Source organism: Maylandia zebra, linkage group LG16, assembly GCF_041146795.1.
Source record: "Maylandia zebra isolate NMK-2024a linkage group LG16, Mzebra_GT3a, whole genome shotgun sequence".
Taxonomy (NCBI): Eukaryota; Metazoa; Chordata; class Actinopteri; order Cichliformes; family Cichlidae; genus Maylandia; species Maylandia zebra.
This window is the reverse complement of record NC_135182.1, coordinates 13,370,147-13,387,980: the sequence shown is the minus strand read 5'-3', so window position 1 is coordinate 13,387,980 and position 17,834 is coordinate 13,370,147. Positions and strand designations below refer to the sequence as shown.

The 17,834-nt window shown below is 39.8% G+C and overlaps 1 protein-coding gene across 1 annotated transcript in view; it reads right to left on the bottom strand.

Moving 5' to 3' along the window:
- Window positions 1–12,962, bottom strand: part of fgf14 (fibroblast growth factor 14) — a 110,424-nt gene extending 97,462 nt beyond the window's left edge. Inside the window, exon 1 of the mRNA XM_004567963.6 lies at window positions 12,109–12,962. Coding sequence (XP_004568020.1) covers window positions 12,109–12,316 — 208 coding nt within the window. The 5' untranslated portion in view covers window positions 12,317–12,962. The remainder of the gene's footprint in view (window positions 1–12,108) is intronic.
- Between the last annotated feature and the right edge of the window lie 4,872 nt (window positions 12,963–17,834).

Below are 17,834 nucleotides of genomic sequence, written 5' to 3'. Positions count from 1 at the left end.
ATCAAAGACGTAATTTCCGAGTTTAGATTTAAGTGTATTTTTTAAGGGTTCAGTTTTTCATCATTTAAATTAATCAAAGCCAATTTATCCAATTTTACAGTGAAACGTGAGAGACAATTAGTCTAAACTGATCTGCTCTTTTTCTCGTGTGTTTTAATCAATAACCCTGTCTTTACAGCAGAGCTTTTTCCCCTCTGGTGACCATTTAGGACCTCTTATTTAGACAATCGTATCTTTGTAGATGGCTCCAAAATGTTGTGTTGACATATAAGACTGAAATTATAGCTCTCTGGGGTTCCTTTCGGGAAACATTACATACTCTCATTAAATACATCTCCACTGTAATCATGTCAGCTTTCACTCTAAAGACCAAATGTCAGTGGGTGAGTGAGTTATTTAAGAGTTCAGTTGGTGTGAGTGTCAATGAATACAGAGAAGCTCTTGTAATAGTGTTTAAAGACATGGAAATAACTCTTCATGGCACATGGACATGGTGCATTGGTTGTAAAAGGATTGAATCAGTGCAGATTATTCAGATGTTTTCACCTGTTGACTGCCCCGACTACATTATGCTGCCACAGGTATTGATGCAAATGCTGAGCTCGAAGACAAAAGCCCTCCACACACCTGTTAAAACTGTTCTTCTCCTCCTCCACTCCACATCGATTGTACCCAGAGTATTTCCAACACTTCACAATACATTTTTATAATGACGGCAAATTTCAAAAGTCATTTTGCATCCGTGTCAGCTCTGCTGTAAAACCGTTCAAACTTCTGATCCCACAAATCAATAATTTCATTGTCTAACTCTCAACTGCTCTCCATCTCTCTTTCTCACTATCAGAGTGCAGTGCATCATCACAGACAAAAAGCTCAGCAGCCTCGCGAAAGACAGATATCAGCCTATCACATGCCCAATAATCTGGGATCATGCAAGCAGCGAGTGTTGAGATGTGTCATGTACTTGAGAAAGGGACAGACCTTGCTTTCATTATTGTTAGAGCGGGGTTGTGGTCTCTCCAAACGAGTTCAGCTGTGAAATCTGTTATTATGAACGACCTCACTGGAAGATGGAGTAAAAAGCCAGCGTAGGGAGGGGTGAGATGCAGTATCATTTAGAAATAGGAGTAACAATGCCCCTATTGCTTCACTCTCATTTTTCTCCATTTCAAATCTGTGGTTTCACAAAGCTAAAGCAAATGATTGACACAGACGCCCCATATCCTGGCGGAAATGTAAGCAGGGAGCAGGTTTCCAAGATTGTCTGACATACACTAGGGACATAACATAAATCTTAGTTCACATCCATGGCATCCTATTATACCAATGATTACAGCATGTATTTCAATGTTCTGGTATTCTTGAGAAAGCTATTTCAGGACTGCACGCGTCCTCTACAAAACCATTAAACACTGAGGCGAGAGAAACTGAAAAGTCCTTGAAATGAATCTTTCACACGGTAATCTTAAGATATGTAAACTTGAAGCTGTGTCTTTAAATTTCAAACAGGATCATTGTCAAATGTGATGGATGCTGAAAAGCATTTACAGTTTAAGGTTACCTCCAAAAGGTGCAGTGACAGGGCCAAGAAGCAGCCAGAAGCCCTTTATGTGTGTGCAGAGAGGTTTTCTTGCTCTACAAACATGCAGACGGGTCTTTCGTGTAGGATATTAAATTATACCACTCCATTAAAAAACAGAACCATTTTTCTTTTTTGTTTTTACACTGAATACATTAAACCCCTCATGGCGAATTTTCCAGTCAGCTCTTAGGCATCGTGATTAGACATGGCAGGCATCAGTAAAGACAGTATCTTTTCTCAGGCTGCCAAAACAAAGCATACAAGAGCAAAGGTGCAAAATTCAGTGAACTAATCTAGCTTACCTCCGAAGCCACAGGCATATCTTTGACTAATTACATTAGTTTTTGGGTTAACCAGTTAAAAGCAGATGGGGAAGTCTAAGTACTACCTAGATTCATGCTTTAGTACCAGAAAAATGACATTTCTATATATTAGTATGGCTCATCAAGTAAAGACTTTGACATTTTTCCCATAAATATGCAGCTTTTAGTGTATTAGGAGGATATCTGTAACTGCCAAGTGAACACTCAAGGTTTCTTACAGTATTCAGGTTTTATCAAGCTCACTAGAGCAGACATTCATAAATCAGCAGGAGACAGGGTTTTCAATCAACGTGAAGCTTACATTAGCTTAATTAGCTCAAAAAATGTTACTCAAAGCAGACTTCCTGTAATTTTTAAATCGACTTCAGTTAAAAAGGCTCTTGTGTTAGGAAACTCAAAATCAGATGCTACCATCCTGATGCAAAAGAAAATTCTTTTACTCCAATTTTTCCTTTTGTGAGGTATTTTTTTTAACTCATGTTTTGAAATTGTGGGTTGATGTCATGCAATAGTGGGGGCTCGGTCACTCTGAGGAACTCATGGGTACCGCTTTGTCTTATTCTGGCTTCAGCAGTATCTAAGGCCTCAGGCACACTGGTCTAAAGACCTGTTAGTAAGAACCAGCAGTTGCAAAGAAAAAATATGTATTTCCCATCAAGTTAGCAAGTGGTTGCTGGAAGTTGGAGAATGTTGTTGGTGGAGATCACTGTCTGCCTCATCACTGTAACCTAAACATCTCAAAAGGGGCATTGCTTCACACTTTTCACTCACTCTCACTACCCCTCAGAGAGTAGTTTGCTAGTATTTGTAGACAGGTCAGAATCTGTCGATTTCATTGCAGCAACTGTCAGAAACCTCCAGCAACCACTTGCAACTGGTTGTGGAATTTACACATATATTCCATAGCAACCAGCAGTCGCCATGTGTCACAGACCAGTTCATAGGCCTGATTGAATTGGTCTTTAGCAACTGATTTCATAGCAACTGGCAGAGACCTGAACCAGCCACTCGCAACTGATCAGGGAACATGCATTTGTTGTTCATTAACAATGGTTTCCAGGTGGTCACTAACTGGTCTCTAGACCTGTTCAGTTTCCCCAGTGAAAACATTTTGTTTTCAGTCATTTTTCATTAATCAAAGTTTTCACCCAGTTTAGTATATCAATAAATTTACAGATGCAGCTTGCCAAGCAACAACAATAAGACGGCAATACCAAGATGCTCGGTTTGAGGTTTTAAAATAATAGATGAAGTCATGCAACCTTTGCAGGCAATATCATCTAACAAAGTGAGCACAGTGTCTTTTTTTGTTTGGAAAGTGCCATTTGTAATCCATATATGGTACTGTCATGACTCATCATAAAGTAATTATACTCTAATTTCATTTAATGGGTCTCTTGTGATTGATACTATCCGGTTGTTCAGTCTGACGTCACTAGCCGTGTCTGGACCTAAACTCCACTGCAGGTCCATATATCAAACGATCACTATGGCATTACTGAGAGTTGAAAAACTGTCTAAAGTCTTTCATCTTTAATAAAATGATCAGCGTTCTGCTCTACCAGGTGTAACAATTGAGTTTAACATCCAGGCATCCAAGAAAACGGAATTTATGACATTTAACGGAGTTAGAAGTTAGCAGGGAGTTAGCTCGCTAGCTTCTATCTAAATACAATATAGCATGTCCTGACTGCGGGGTTTTGGAAACAAATTAAAACGTACAGCTCTGCTATCACTTCCAGCATAAATGAAGACAGGAAACTAAACAGCAGTGAGGTTTGTAGGGTTACTGAAGTTGGGCTAGCTGGTATATAATGATGTGCTACGTGACCGCTAGCGACACAGCTATGTTAGCATAATATAAACAAGCTAACTTTTTTTCCACTCGATAAAAGTTAACGTGAGTGTTCTCGGTGGTCAGGAACAAATATAATCGCATGGCAGGATGCTGTAAAAGGACCAAACTTCAGCCAGGAGAACAACTGAGATAATCCATCCACAATACGAGGTTAGTCATTCATATACTGCTGCATGGGCTGGGCTGTAGTTACATCCTAAGGTTTTAAAAACTGAGCTTAAATAAATGATTAGCGGTAATAAAAGCCGAGGGAGATCAACAGTGATCACTGACTGTTTTAGGAGCTTTTTGAGATTAAATAGAAGAAAATACATAACATTAAACATGTTAACAACACAAAAGCCATATTAAACGCAGACTACTTTAGGCCCGGAAGTAGGATTCGTCACGTCATCACTTAACAATCGGATTGCCGGCCTATGTTATTACTGATAACCTAAACAGAAATTTCAATGACTTCAAGGGACTCAAAAATGAACTGATTGAAAATAAAGAAGTTCATAAAACTGACAACTGAGGAACAATTTCTTACACTCTCTAAAGTTATTTCTTCAAATCTGACAAGTCCACGTCAGTACACATGCACAACTGACAATTTCACCACTCTGTATCATAAATACCTCAAAAGAGTGACAGTGTAGTTTCTGTCAGAAAGTGTGGGAAAAGGAATTGGGAAATGATTGTGAGCATTTGTTTCCAGTCGTCTTTTCTTGTTGTCATTGTGTTGGTTATGCTTATTTATATTGCATGTTGACAGCCTAATAAAAAAAATGCAGAACACTTCATCACAAAGCTGTCTAATTTTGCTTAACTGACATCATCCATGGTAATCAAACTGTAATTCACATTTAGCCACATATTCCTCACAGCAACATTTCACACCACAGGTAGCTAACTGTATCTATGACTCAGATTACAAAGCAATCAACTAATCGTCACTTCTCACTCGCATTTTACCTGCAACCCATCCTGAGGATATTTATTTGGCATTTAAATATTCATTGTGCTTTATACAGTTGACTCTCTTGACTCTTGGGATGTTTATTTGAAAATGAAAGAAGCACTAGACCGTTTACAAAAGACAGATATAACCTTTTAAAGCAGATTTATTCAAAAAGGGCAATATTACCTCTAATGGCTTAAAATGCAAGGTACAGAAAGCAAAGCCTAATACTATTAGCTAGACACAAAACCATCTCATGCTTTGCCTATATTAAAAAAAAGGAGTAATAATTTCATTGTGATATTATCTAATCTAAAAATGAGTGTGAGATATTTAACAGACATTAGCTGATTAGCTGACAGACAATGGATCATTTTTGTCAACTTAAATTTAAAGATCAGGCAGGTAAGGTCAAACACAAGATCTAAAATGCTACTGCTATCCTCACTTTGCTCATATATTTGTATCTCTGGGTTGATCTCCACTAATTCCTCGAGGAAATATCCATCTTTCTAGCTGGTAGTTTGCTAGCTAGTTAGCTAGTTGCTAACGACTAGATTTCTTTGTTTGCTGTTTAGTGGTGAGGAGGTATTTTTTGTAATATAATGCTAGGAAAATGCTGCATTTTTATAGCATGCCCCTTAGAAGATTTTTTTTTTAAATTTACAATACAACGAAAGGAAACCTGTGATATTGGAAAAATAAGCAAGACGGCATCAGCAAATACTCATTTATTTTCCCAACATAAATTACATTTAATTAATTTCTTTTTATACCATATTATTCTTGGCTTTTCCATGTTGTCCTTGCAGTGGCACACCCTATACACTGCCACTTTGCAATAACACAACTTACAGTGGATGGTGGACTATAGGAGGAAAGTGACAAATCGCCAGGGTTGCACCGCATTTGAATTCAATGAACTCTGTAGAATGACCCATTCTCTTTACAAATATTTGTAAAGCCAGTCTGGATGGCTAGGTTCTTGCTTTTATACACCTGTAACAATGAAACTGAAAACACATGATTTGAAAGATTAAGAATTGTGCCTCAGTCGTTTTTTTCCATAGTGTATCTATGAGTGTATTCCTATAAGCAATACTTTCACAGGATATTTGATATTTGATCCATCCTTAAAAACAGTATATGCTTTAAGTTGAGCGCTGAATAAAGTGGTTTAGCAGATCCCTCCCTGAGCTTGGTTCTGTTGGAGGTTTCTTCCTCTCAAAAGGAGTTTTTCCTTACCACTGTTGCCAAATGCTTGCTTATAGGGGGTTGTCTGATTGTTGAGGTTTTCTCTAAAAAAATAAAGTGCTTTGAGTCAACTGTTGTTGTGAATCGGAGCTATATAAATAGAATAGAATAGAATTTAATACAAATTCACACTAATACACTATTAATTAGATGTAAATGGTAAACATGATATATTTTATTTCATTCATTTTATTTTTTTTCCTTACAGACATTAACATGAAGCTAACACTTCTCTTCTTGTTGTGCTTCTGTCTTTGTCTGTATAGAAACACCATATTTAGATTTATATATTTGCCCACTCATGAGATTTCTCTGTAAACTTGATTGCACGCAGAGGGAGGTAGAATAGTAGCCAGGAACTTGATTCTTATCACCTCTTCAGGTCACATTCTTGAAAACCAAGAGAGACGGAGCCCAAATTAATTCACAGGGGAAACTGATCGTGCCATTGCCCAAGCAGATGAAAGTGAAAAAAATCTGTCGTGTTGATCTTTGACATATTAACTGCAGCAACACCTAATTTCACGTCTCTTTCTAAATGACAACAAAGCATGACAATAATCACAGAGTTCTGTCATGAGAAGAAAAACAGTCCTTGACCAAGAATCTCCAAGAATCCAAATGGTTTTATCAAATAAAAACAAAACACGTTTATCCCTTCTGTGCATATTCACTTCCATTCTAAGGACATGTATGCTCTTGAGATATTTTTAGAAACAAAGGTTTCATCAATGTGACTCACAGTTTAAAAGATTTAGTAAATGCTGTCAGTTTAAAAGTGTGAAGGTTACTCGAAAAGCGATACATATTTAACTGTAAATCCTGTTTTTTTACATCTTTGCTGTGATCTTTCAGGGTGTGTGTGTGTGTAACTACTGCAGTTTAGCCATTTACAAACTTACTGAAATGTTTCTGTCTGAAACCTAGCAACGTGGAACGGTAGTTGGAGGAAGTTATTTTTAGCCAGCCCTGCTATTACTCTAATTGTAGGAGTCTGTCTTTGAATCTTGCCCGTCCCCTTTAATTACACTGCATTTTCCTAGTTACCACAAATTAAACTAGCGCAAGTACGTAAGACAAATGGAACAAGTATCTTTTAACTGTACAAATAATTATCGACCCTCTTTTTAAATTCTCAAAAAAATGTGATTTTTGGGGGGAAACAGTACATTTTTTTTCGATAAATTGCTCTGAGATAAGAACTGCATGCAAAAGAGACACCAACACCAGAAACTGACACCAAACGAACAGCAGGACAGTAACAACAACAGTGTATAGTTGCATTTGTATGGGTTTCACAGACAGACTCATAAACTTACTGTAACATGACAGACAATACATTCACAGGAAATCCACTTTATCATTCAAGATGCTGATACAGAGGTAGCGCTTGATCTTAAAAGGTATTAAAGGCCTACTCACAATGCTGTCAGGTAGAATTTATTGGCACATAAATGTAAAGTAAACTTGCAAAGTCCTGCTTTACATATTGCTAGTGGCTCCATGGTGTAGTGGTTTACACATTTTCCTAACAGGCAGAAGATCCCTGCTTCCATACTCAAGGAGAAACAATCCTTTTGGAGTTTTGTCAGGAAGGGCATCTGGTGTAAAATCTGTAAAAATCAAACGTGCGTAGCCACGTTTTGTGAATAAAGAAGCTTTTTTTATTTTCAAATAAATTGCTCCTAGCATCCAAAGAATTGCCTTTTGTTTAATTACAGTGACACTTATTTGGTTTTTATTATTTTAGGTAATGTGAGACGCAGTAAATTGAAATTCACAGTGGTTTATAAGCCTCTACATTAAAATATCTCACATTCCCTCAGTTCATGAACGTTTATCAGTTCGAAGCACCTCTACAAGGTTGTAGTCTTCTAATAGTCAGCGTGGTTGGCTCATAAATATAATCTTAGATCATAGAAAAGAACCAGGAGAAATTATTTTGTTATAGTAATTCGATTTTAAATTAAATGAGTCTTAGGTCCAGCTTTCTGACTATGTCACAGATAACAGAGAAAAGTTTCACTTCACATGCTATGAGCCAACATCACCTGGAGGCCTGGGTGTCATGTGACCTCACCTGTAGTGTCACTCTGCTGTCAGTGAGCCACTGTGCCACTTTGAAGAAGCCACCCACTGACTTCACACACCCAGAGCAATTCTGCTCTTTCAACAACCCGCCTATTTACCGTCTACCTTTCAATCATTTCAGCCCAAGATATGTCAAAGAGCGCCACTCGCATATCTGCCTTTATTGATTGTCGCAGTTCATATGACATAACTTTTCCCTCTACACTACAAATACCCTCATTAAATGGTTTATTGTGTGCATCATTCAGTGACACTCAAACTTTTATAATGACATCTGTGTGGGCATTTATAGAGCCGTCACTGCCACTTAAGCCTCAGGGTTAAACGTCCTATATCTACGTCCTTTCCACTAAGCTGCTTCATCACTTTTAATTTACTTAATGAAGTACACTCACTCAAAGACATGTACACGTACTGTTACACAAGAGTGAACATTGAGAGTAGATCCACAGTAGCAGTTGTACCAGACCACCAACCCTAAGGACAAGCCACCACATGAAACAACAATCTTGCTGGAAAACAGAGGCACAACTGGAAGAACGTTAACAGGTCACTGAGTATAAAATCTTGGTGACTTTACCCGAAGGCAGTTTTGCAAAAAGGCTAAAAGTGGACGCGTAGCTTTACATGATGGCAAACTGCCATATCCAACAAGGAAGTGACTCATCCTGTTGTGTTATGGAGCTTTAACCCAACCCTTCACTTGCATCAGAATGCAGAACCGCACTATGTTTTATCATAACCTGATCTGGACCACTGTGAAGAGAGGAGATGCTTTAGAGAACCAGGCACTGGATTCCTCTCATCTTCTTTCAACACTAAAGAATGTGGTCTACTTCAAGAAATACTCCATATGTATCCATGCACATCAGTACAGCTGACCAAAGAATACAAAGCCACTGACCTATAGGCTTAGGGGCAATTTAATTTGATAATGTGAAGGAAAATGAGGATGCACACAGAACTCAAAGATTTTTTAAAAGGGAAGACCCTATGTGAATGGGCTCACAACCAGTTAGTACATAATTACAAGGGCCTAAAGACAAGTTCTCCACACATGTAACTTTGTGCTATCACACACCCAGTGACAGAAAATAAATGTTGCCTTTAATAGGGAACTATTAACCCACGCTAGAATAAAATCAAGTGCCATCCATACTCTGCTTTAAACCTCTCCAGATGAATTGGTCCTGTACAGTCACTAAGCCTGTGTGTGTGTGTGTGTGTGTGTGTGTGTGTGTGTGTGTGTGTGTAAAGAGAAACTGAATACAATCCGTGAATTATAAGACTGGTGTTTATACGGTAACAAAACTGCAGCTATAGTGATACAGTCTGTTTGGTTTGGTCTTTCTTGGTTCTCTCAATTCTGCTGTGTTACTAAAAGTACAACCAAAGAGCTGTAGCACTAAGTCTAGGCCTTTGCAGCTCAGGCCTGGCGAACAGTTTAGGTAACACTTTGCTGACACAGGGCCACGCAGAGGACTCGCTGTCCCACTATCACAATGGCACTTAAACAACTTGTGTGAGAATTTCTAAAACACCTTTTGGAGTTGAAACAAGTCAGTTGTGTGATTTGCCTGGCAGTGCGGATACTTCATTTCCCAGTAAACTACTGGTCCTATCACTTGCTGTAGCACATGTCCTGACCATTTTGTGGTCAGGGCAAAGTCTTAGCTTTGATTGACTGGATGAATTGCGTTAAACACAACTTACTGTCTCGCAGTGGCTTTTCTACTGACCAAAGTCAGTTATCACTCCAGAGCCCACTGTAACGCAATATTATGCTTTTAATATGATCAGCAAGGAATAGGAGCATAAAAAATGTATAGCCTTTATGCTAGTAATTTTTTGCTAGTAAGAGTTATATACATACAATTCTACTGAGACATTGTTGTACATATTTGCTGTTTATTGGTTGTTCTTTTTTTAAAGTCTTACCTCTTTGTTACAGCTTATTTTTTTTAATTTAATCAAAAGTAGATAGTAGCAAAACTCAAATGCAGAGGTTGTATAACAGCACTTAGAGGACAAAAAATAAATGTCTACTCCATTAACTACGAAAAAACACATTTTTTTAAAAGTCTTTCGAAATTACAGCTTATTTCCTTAAACTAAAAGAGAAGATGGGAACCAGGGGCAGAACTGAACCAGTGTTTACAAATGAGTGAGGTGCAGAATTTGTTCTTTTGATTTGTCATATTTAAAATGTAGCACCAACTACTAGTAGAAAATGCTGCACCTCTGAAGAGATAAGTTAGAGTCTAATCAGCACCAGAAATTTTTAACTGACTATAAAGGGCTTTATATTGTACAGCTTCCCTCTAATGCAAGAACAACTGTTTATACTGAAATATGGAAGATGAGTATTGCTTAGAGAAATCTTTTCAAAGTAAAAGCCACTTAGAGTGTCACACTCTGCCTTGTTGTTGTTTTTTTTTTGGGGGGGGGGGGGGGGGGGGGATACCCAGGTTATGCCTATGGCCGGTGATGACATAATCTTCCTGCTTGCCAGGAAAAATGTGAGTAAGAACAATTATAATACAGTATAGCATAAAATAAATGGATGGCGTACATGCATTAACAAATATTTATATTTCAGAACAACATAAATACAGCAAGAATTTATCCTACTTTCCTGCTTGGAGTTTGTAGCATGAGAAAATAGTTCCAAAGATGTTTATTATTATTATATTTTTTGACATATTTTGGCAAATCTTGTAATGCCTCCAAATTAGCTGTTGTAGCTGGGCCTATGAGAAAAATGCGTATTGCCAAACTGAAGGCACAAACTGAGGCTAACTGTGTTTTCACCCTATCTTGAGCTATACCAACACAAACCTTGGCTAGGTTTGTGGAGACATAATGCTGTAAAATATAACTTCTTCTTCTTGGTAATTGATAGTAGACAGTGTCTTGTTATCACTCCTGCAGTGTCTGCAAAGCGCGATTGTCCCACTAAAGTATGGTGATGATCTACTATACTGCAGTTGCAGTGTCGAAAAACTGTGCTGCTACTCAGCCCATCTACCCGCTTCATGAGGTAACAAGTAGCCCGCACTACATGCTGTCTACCTGGGGCTTTACAACAGCCTGTTGAAATAAGCATTCCTGGTACACTGGCCCTCTGCGTTGTTATATTTGTTTTGGCAGGATATATAAAAATATATATGATGTTACTGTGATCCTAAATTCAGGGCTTATGTACTGATTTTTATTTTTTTTTTATTTTTTTTTTGTACCAGAAAAAAGTGCACAATCTAAATCGAAACGATGTCGACTGCTCAAGTGCAGGATTTGCTTCGGTGCAGCGGATCCCAGTCCCTTTCTACATGCCCTACTGGCATCTCAGCTGCCTGGCTTCGTCAACATAAGAGCAACTCAGGTGCTCGTGTAAAAATCACGCTTTCGCAGGGCCCGCATGATGAGTATTGGTCTGCATCAGTAGAGTGACAGACATGAAAGAATAGTCTGTCTCCTCCGGCTGTTTCGCTGAAAACACAGCGAGTATAGCTCATTTAATAGAGAAGTGGTGATGCAGAGGAGTGGGGGGGGGGGCACTGCTGCAGTCAACCCGAGGATGAATAATCTGGTTAGGGGGGAATCACGTTGTCCAGAAAAAAAGAAAGAAAGAAAAAGAAATAATAAATAAATAACTGTGCGTGGATGTGATCCTCTGAAATACCATCGAGCCCCTGTGTGTGTCTGAGAGTGAGAGAGAGAGAGGTGGGGGGGAGCAAGCGTTATTTAAAAAGTTAGAAGATCATGGTGCCGTGGTGATGCAGCGGGGGGGCTTTGTGTGTCTGTGCTGTGCCCCCCTCCTAAAAAAAAAGACCTGAGCTCGCCGATGTAGTAGCAGCACAGAATAAGTTGTCCCCCCTCCTCCCCTCCTTCAGGAGCCTCTGCATGATCCACTCGCTGCATAAATGTGATTGCAGATCTATCATCGTTACGACCAAATTAACAGAATTACGCAGACACTCAACTCTCTGCACACAAGCACGCATAAAGCCGGTTCGCTGAGAAACGGAGGAGTAGGCATAAATGGTGATGAGCTTACCACTTGGATTCTTGTTTTTCTTAAGACTCTTGCCACAAAGACACTGCAGCATATGCGTTCCTTTGCTGAAAATGTTCCAAAGAAACCACATTGATTTGGGCGAAGAGCAATCCCGTGTCTTAAACACCCAGATATAGATGAGATCCTTGCGGTTGCATAATAACACAATTGGATCAGTTCTCCCGAGCAAGGCTACCAATTGTATCATAAAAAAATAGGTATATCCAAGTCCTGTGCGCTTTCATTCACGTGACAAAATATTCACTGTCTGTCACACTTCGTGCTAATGGTGTGTTTTCTTCTTCTGGCGTGTAAAGAATGCCTCCTCAACTAGTCGACAATAGAAAATATACTCTGGAAATTGCATGTGTCGCACCGGGAGGAGACGGGTCGCCAGTAAACAAACACACAACTAACGTGCAAACAGTAAACCACGGTGGATTTCCGAGGAGAAAATCATTGCCTATTAGTTCATCACTCTGAGGAGAGGAGGGTGGATCTGCACAGCATCAAAAGCCAAGGGAGGATGCATCCTATGGACAGACTGCTGCAATGATAGCCCCAACAAGACACCACATTGCCGGATCAAGTCCAGTTCGTTTCCCCTGCAAACCTGCTTGCCTGGCGAGGTCAGACAGCACCAACCCCAGTTTTCATTTCTTTGAGCCCCCACGCTGCAACGTTTCTATTAAAGCCAGGGTTCTTGGTGTGTGTGTGTGTGTCCGTGATTCCTGGAGTGTGCGTTTGCTCCCTTTTCGGGGTGTTCTCCTCAAGCCGTTTCAGCACAACGCCACTGGCATCTCCAAAAGTACGATGCGCCTGTATAAGAACATTTGCATCATTTTTCTTTGGCGTCGGACCCTCTTGTTAGAAATAGACGAGTAGGAGGGGTTAAAGTGAAAGATTGGCTTTCCATTACGTAAACACGTGGTTTGTGCGCCGTCATATCGGTGATGCTTGGAAAAAATTTTGATCCGGCAGAGACTGTTGTCCCAGGCTGTTGCAGGATATTCTATTTATTTATTACATGAGTGCATGTGTGTGTGTGTGTCGCAGGTGAAAAAGTCTGGTGAAAAGCATTTCTGTCCGTTACCTCTGTGCGGTTTCTTCCAAACAAATCATTTCTTTGCCTTCACTTCTGCAAGCTGCTGCAGCTCTGTGCACCTATATGGGGTGTTAAATGAGAAATTGTGCTTAATAGCTCTAAAGTCGCAGGTGTTCAGTACTCATTTGGATAGGTCGGTAGACACTCGTGTGCACCTGTTTCATGTCATCTAAGCATTTGAAGCTCAGGGAAGCAACAGATCCCCGATTAAGACACTGAACTGAGGAGGAGGGGAAAGACGCGCAACAGAAGTCGAGCCACGATTGCAAAAGATACCAAAAGAAGTGACAGAAATGTCAAGGCAAAATTGTATATGAGGAGATTTTATTTATTTATTTTTAATCACATTTACTTGCTCTGTTTTGTTGCTTCATCCCTGAGGACTGAGGCCCAGTTAGTGTTGCTTGGAGCGACTGTTACCACTGCCTCATGGCTGATCTCTAAGGATTTATAGATTTTCCATCACAGACAAAAGGCGAAGGAGATATTGTTCATTATCCTTGCCCTTACCAAGCTGGGGTTCTGGAGATAGAGGACATGAATGTGCACGGACACTTGCGAGTTTATCATTTCAGCCCAGCCTCAAGATATTTTAAATTTGATTTGGAACCACCGGTTCATTTGTTGTTTGATCGTCTTTTGTTAAATGTGTTTTCCATACTTCAGACCGCTTAATAACTCTTCAGTCTGTCAGCATTATTCTCTCTCAGCACAAATGGCAGAAGTTAGTGTTTGGAAGAGGAGCCATTAGTCGCTCAGTACAGCACTGACTCCATTCCCAGGTGTTACACAGACCAGAGTCACTATAGTACAAGAAAATGGGGGAGGGAGGCACCGGGGTGATTGAACCAGCAGGAGTATGTGACTCATTTGAGATCAAACCTGAACCACTTATTCCATGTATTTAATCTATTTTTTGTTTTTCATTTTATAAATCTGGGGTGAATAGTGAGTTCTTGCTTATATGGGGTATGTTTCACATTAAATCACTTCACTGATCCCTCCATTTTCAAAATAAATACCTTTGTATTTTAAAATTGTGCCCTTTTATGTATTCCAAGTTGTGTGTTCACCTCTAAATTACAGCATTAATCCACTTTAATGGCCTAGTTTTGTGGCGCCCGGGTCTTATCAGTTGTCTGTGATAACTGGTTCCTCGGGGATGTGGGCCACTTCGAAACAAAATGTTTCCTGAGTGACGTTCTTGACATTGCGAATCTGCTAAATCCTTGTTTAAAACTTAACTGTGAGAATTTCATATTTAGGTGACTTTCAATTTTTCAACTACAGCTGACACACATTTACTGTAGAGACACACTTATCAGGTGTCCTTGCGTGTAGATCCAGTCCACCGCCTCAGATAAGTGGCACATGCATTAATTTAGGGAATTTATGCTAACAAAACATATTCTCACGTGTTCTGTGAGGCCAAGTGAGCTCGCTGTGGAAACAGCGCAAGTGAGAGTCAGAGCACTGCAGTCTTTCCAGCTTCCTCTCTCTGCAGAGGCCTCTCATGTCATCTTTGCTATCGATCCGTCTACTGTAATGTAAAGTATCATCGCACCCTGGAGGATATCATCTGACAATTTTGTCAGGGATCATTAGAATACTTCTTTTTGATTGCCCAGGCTGCGGCCCGGCAGGAAGTGGCTCCCTTGTGAGTTTTTAACAGCCTGTTTTCTCCTGATGGGAAAAAATAACTTGATTTAAGATGCACAGAGATAAATGGAGTGGTTCCAGTTTTACTCATGGTCCGTGATTTCACTGTACACTTTTAAAAGGCTCACACATGGGGGAGTGTGAATATCACATGAATGAGTGTTAGGATTTGGAGACTGGTTTATGGGGATGGATTCATATGATATTATATCATACAAACTAAAATATCACTTTGAGAGATAATTTATAATGGAGGTTAATTTAACTCTTTGTACAAAAAAATCTATTTATTTAATAACAATCTGCACCAACATATGCTATACTTGGGTGAAAGGAATAAGAGCATTGAGTATACTCTAAAATGAATGAGCCAGAAATTTGTTACAAACACATATCTTTTGGATTTGATTGGAAATGAATGAAAGAACCGAAGTGATAATCTGAGTACTTCGCTAACTGTGAATGATAAATACTTACTTGTCAGTGCTCTAGTGTACTTTCTGCTCACTCAACAAAACAAGATATTCCCATCATTTTATTTGGGGGGGGGGGGAGCAGAGAATTCCCCTTAAATGAAATTAACAAGTCAAAGATAATACATTAGTAAATTACACTCTTACATAATCTCCCTCTGTACTCCAATTTAGAAAATTGTGTTTTCACCCAAGTCATTGTCAGAGTTTTCAGGGAATGCCAGACTGGGACCACTTGCGTCTCCATTTTAGCAGCAGTGTTAAAACCACCCCCTTTCCCGGCATGCCTCCAGCCAAGATGTCTACCAATCAGAGATGGAGAGTGAGCAGTGTTTGGCACAGCTTGGAGGAAGTGTTCACTAGAAAATGAACAGCTGCTGTGAACCAAGTCATATCCAAAGACTTCACTCAAACAAACGCACAAATTTACACATAAACACACACTCTCATTGTAAACAAATTGTGGCAAGCTTCTGCTCTGCAATTCGCACCCAACTATATGCCCAGTGAGTACCCTGCTGCAACAGCTACGCACAAGGCAGCTGAAAGGCCCAGAATCATTTTTTTGTGCTTCACTAGTTTCAAACAGCAAAAGCGCACTGTGTTGGGCAACTTCAGGTTTACAACTACTACACAGAATAAATAAATGTGTCCCGATTACAGAATGACATAAAGAGCCTAAGGCAGACTCAGACTCACAGGACAGTTCAAAGACTTTATTCACAAATTCGGAGTTGATCAACAAAGTCAGTACAACTGCAGTCTGGATGTGGAGGAGTGACAGTCTGGTAAGTTAACTGAGAGCTTACAGTGTCTAGCTTGTTTCAGTCAGTCACGCTGGAAGGGCACGTTACAGAGCTCTAAATCCAACGTGAACTAAGACCACAAGATGAAGTTCCAGCAAAACAGAAAAGTGGAGGGCAGCAAACCAGAGGATTCCTGCGAGAGGAGGTAAGTGTCACACACAAAGAAAGCAAATATTGAAAACATTTAGACTGTCAGAACCCCAGCATTTCCACAAAAACAAGCTGAGCAAAAGCAGGTCGATTAGGCAGTGATACACAGGTGTGATGACCCAGCTGCTGCAGCCCCTGGCCACACCTACTGGAAACCCCAATCACACCAGCCCCTGAGAGCTGGGGAGAAATCAAGAGAGTGGGGGGAGAAAGACACAGTTAAATCTATAATTTGTTGAACATAGACACAATTATTTGTAGTTTTTCCTTAGTACACCACAGTGAATTTCAAATCAAACAATCAAGACACGATAAATGTGAAGACTTTCAACTTGAATCCAAGGTTTTACAATTAATTGGACAGTTAACTAAAGTGCAGTTCGAGGGCCATGTGAGGCCTGTTTGTTTGGTATTTTATGACAAATGAAGCAGACACAGTTCTGAAACTGGATACAAGAAACCAAGATTAACTTGCATCCACCCATTTCCTTCTGTTTATCCAATTCAGGGTCACTGTGGGGCAGAAGCCTAATCCAGAAAGGCAGGGTACACCCTGTACAGGTTGCCAGTCTGTTGCAGAGCTACCAGTACTAGTGTTTATTGATCAGAATCAGAATCAGAATACTTTATTGATCCCTGGGGGAAATTATTTTTTGTTACAGTGCTCCATTTTAAACCAACATTAAGACAAGACAGACAATACGCTAACTAAGAATAGTACAATATATACATATATATACATACATACATACATACATACATAAGTCACTTATAAATAAATATTTGGAAAAGAAACATGTGTAGCTGTAGCAGCAAACAGTGTGTTAAGTGGATGCGTTGTACAGGGAGATGGCCACAGGCAGGAATGATTTCCTGTGTCGTTCAGTGGTGCTTTTTGGTAATCTCAGTCTCTCACTGAACGAGCTCCTGTGACTGACCAACATGTCATGGAGTGGGTGGGAGGTGTTATCCAACATTGTCTTTATCTTGGACAGCATCCGCCTCTCCGACACCACCTTGAGGGAGTCCAGCTCCATCCCCACAACATTGCTGGCCTTACGGATCAGTTTATTAAGTCTGTTGGCATCTGCGACCCTCAGCCTGCTCCCCCAGCATGCAACAGCATAGAGGATCGCACTGGCCACAACAGACTCATAGAAAATCCTCAGCATTTTCTGGCAGATGTTGAAGGACCTCAGTCGCCTCAAAAAATAGAGACGACTCTGGCCCTTCCTGTAAAGTGCTGTGGTGTTTTTCAGAGGTGTGGACTCGAGTCACATGACTTGGACTCGAGTCAGACTCGAGTCATTAATTTTATGACTTTAGACTTGACTTGAAAAAATGTTCTAAGACTTGTGACTTGACTTGGACTTTTACACCAATGACTTGGGACTTGAATTGGACTTGAACCGGTTTACTTGAAAAGACTTGATATTTTACCCCAAATATAAAATTTAACATGCATATTATATAGAGATTGAAAATGTGACGTCATTCACGGGTAGAACCGCAAAGGATTCTGGGAACTCGTGG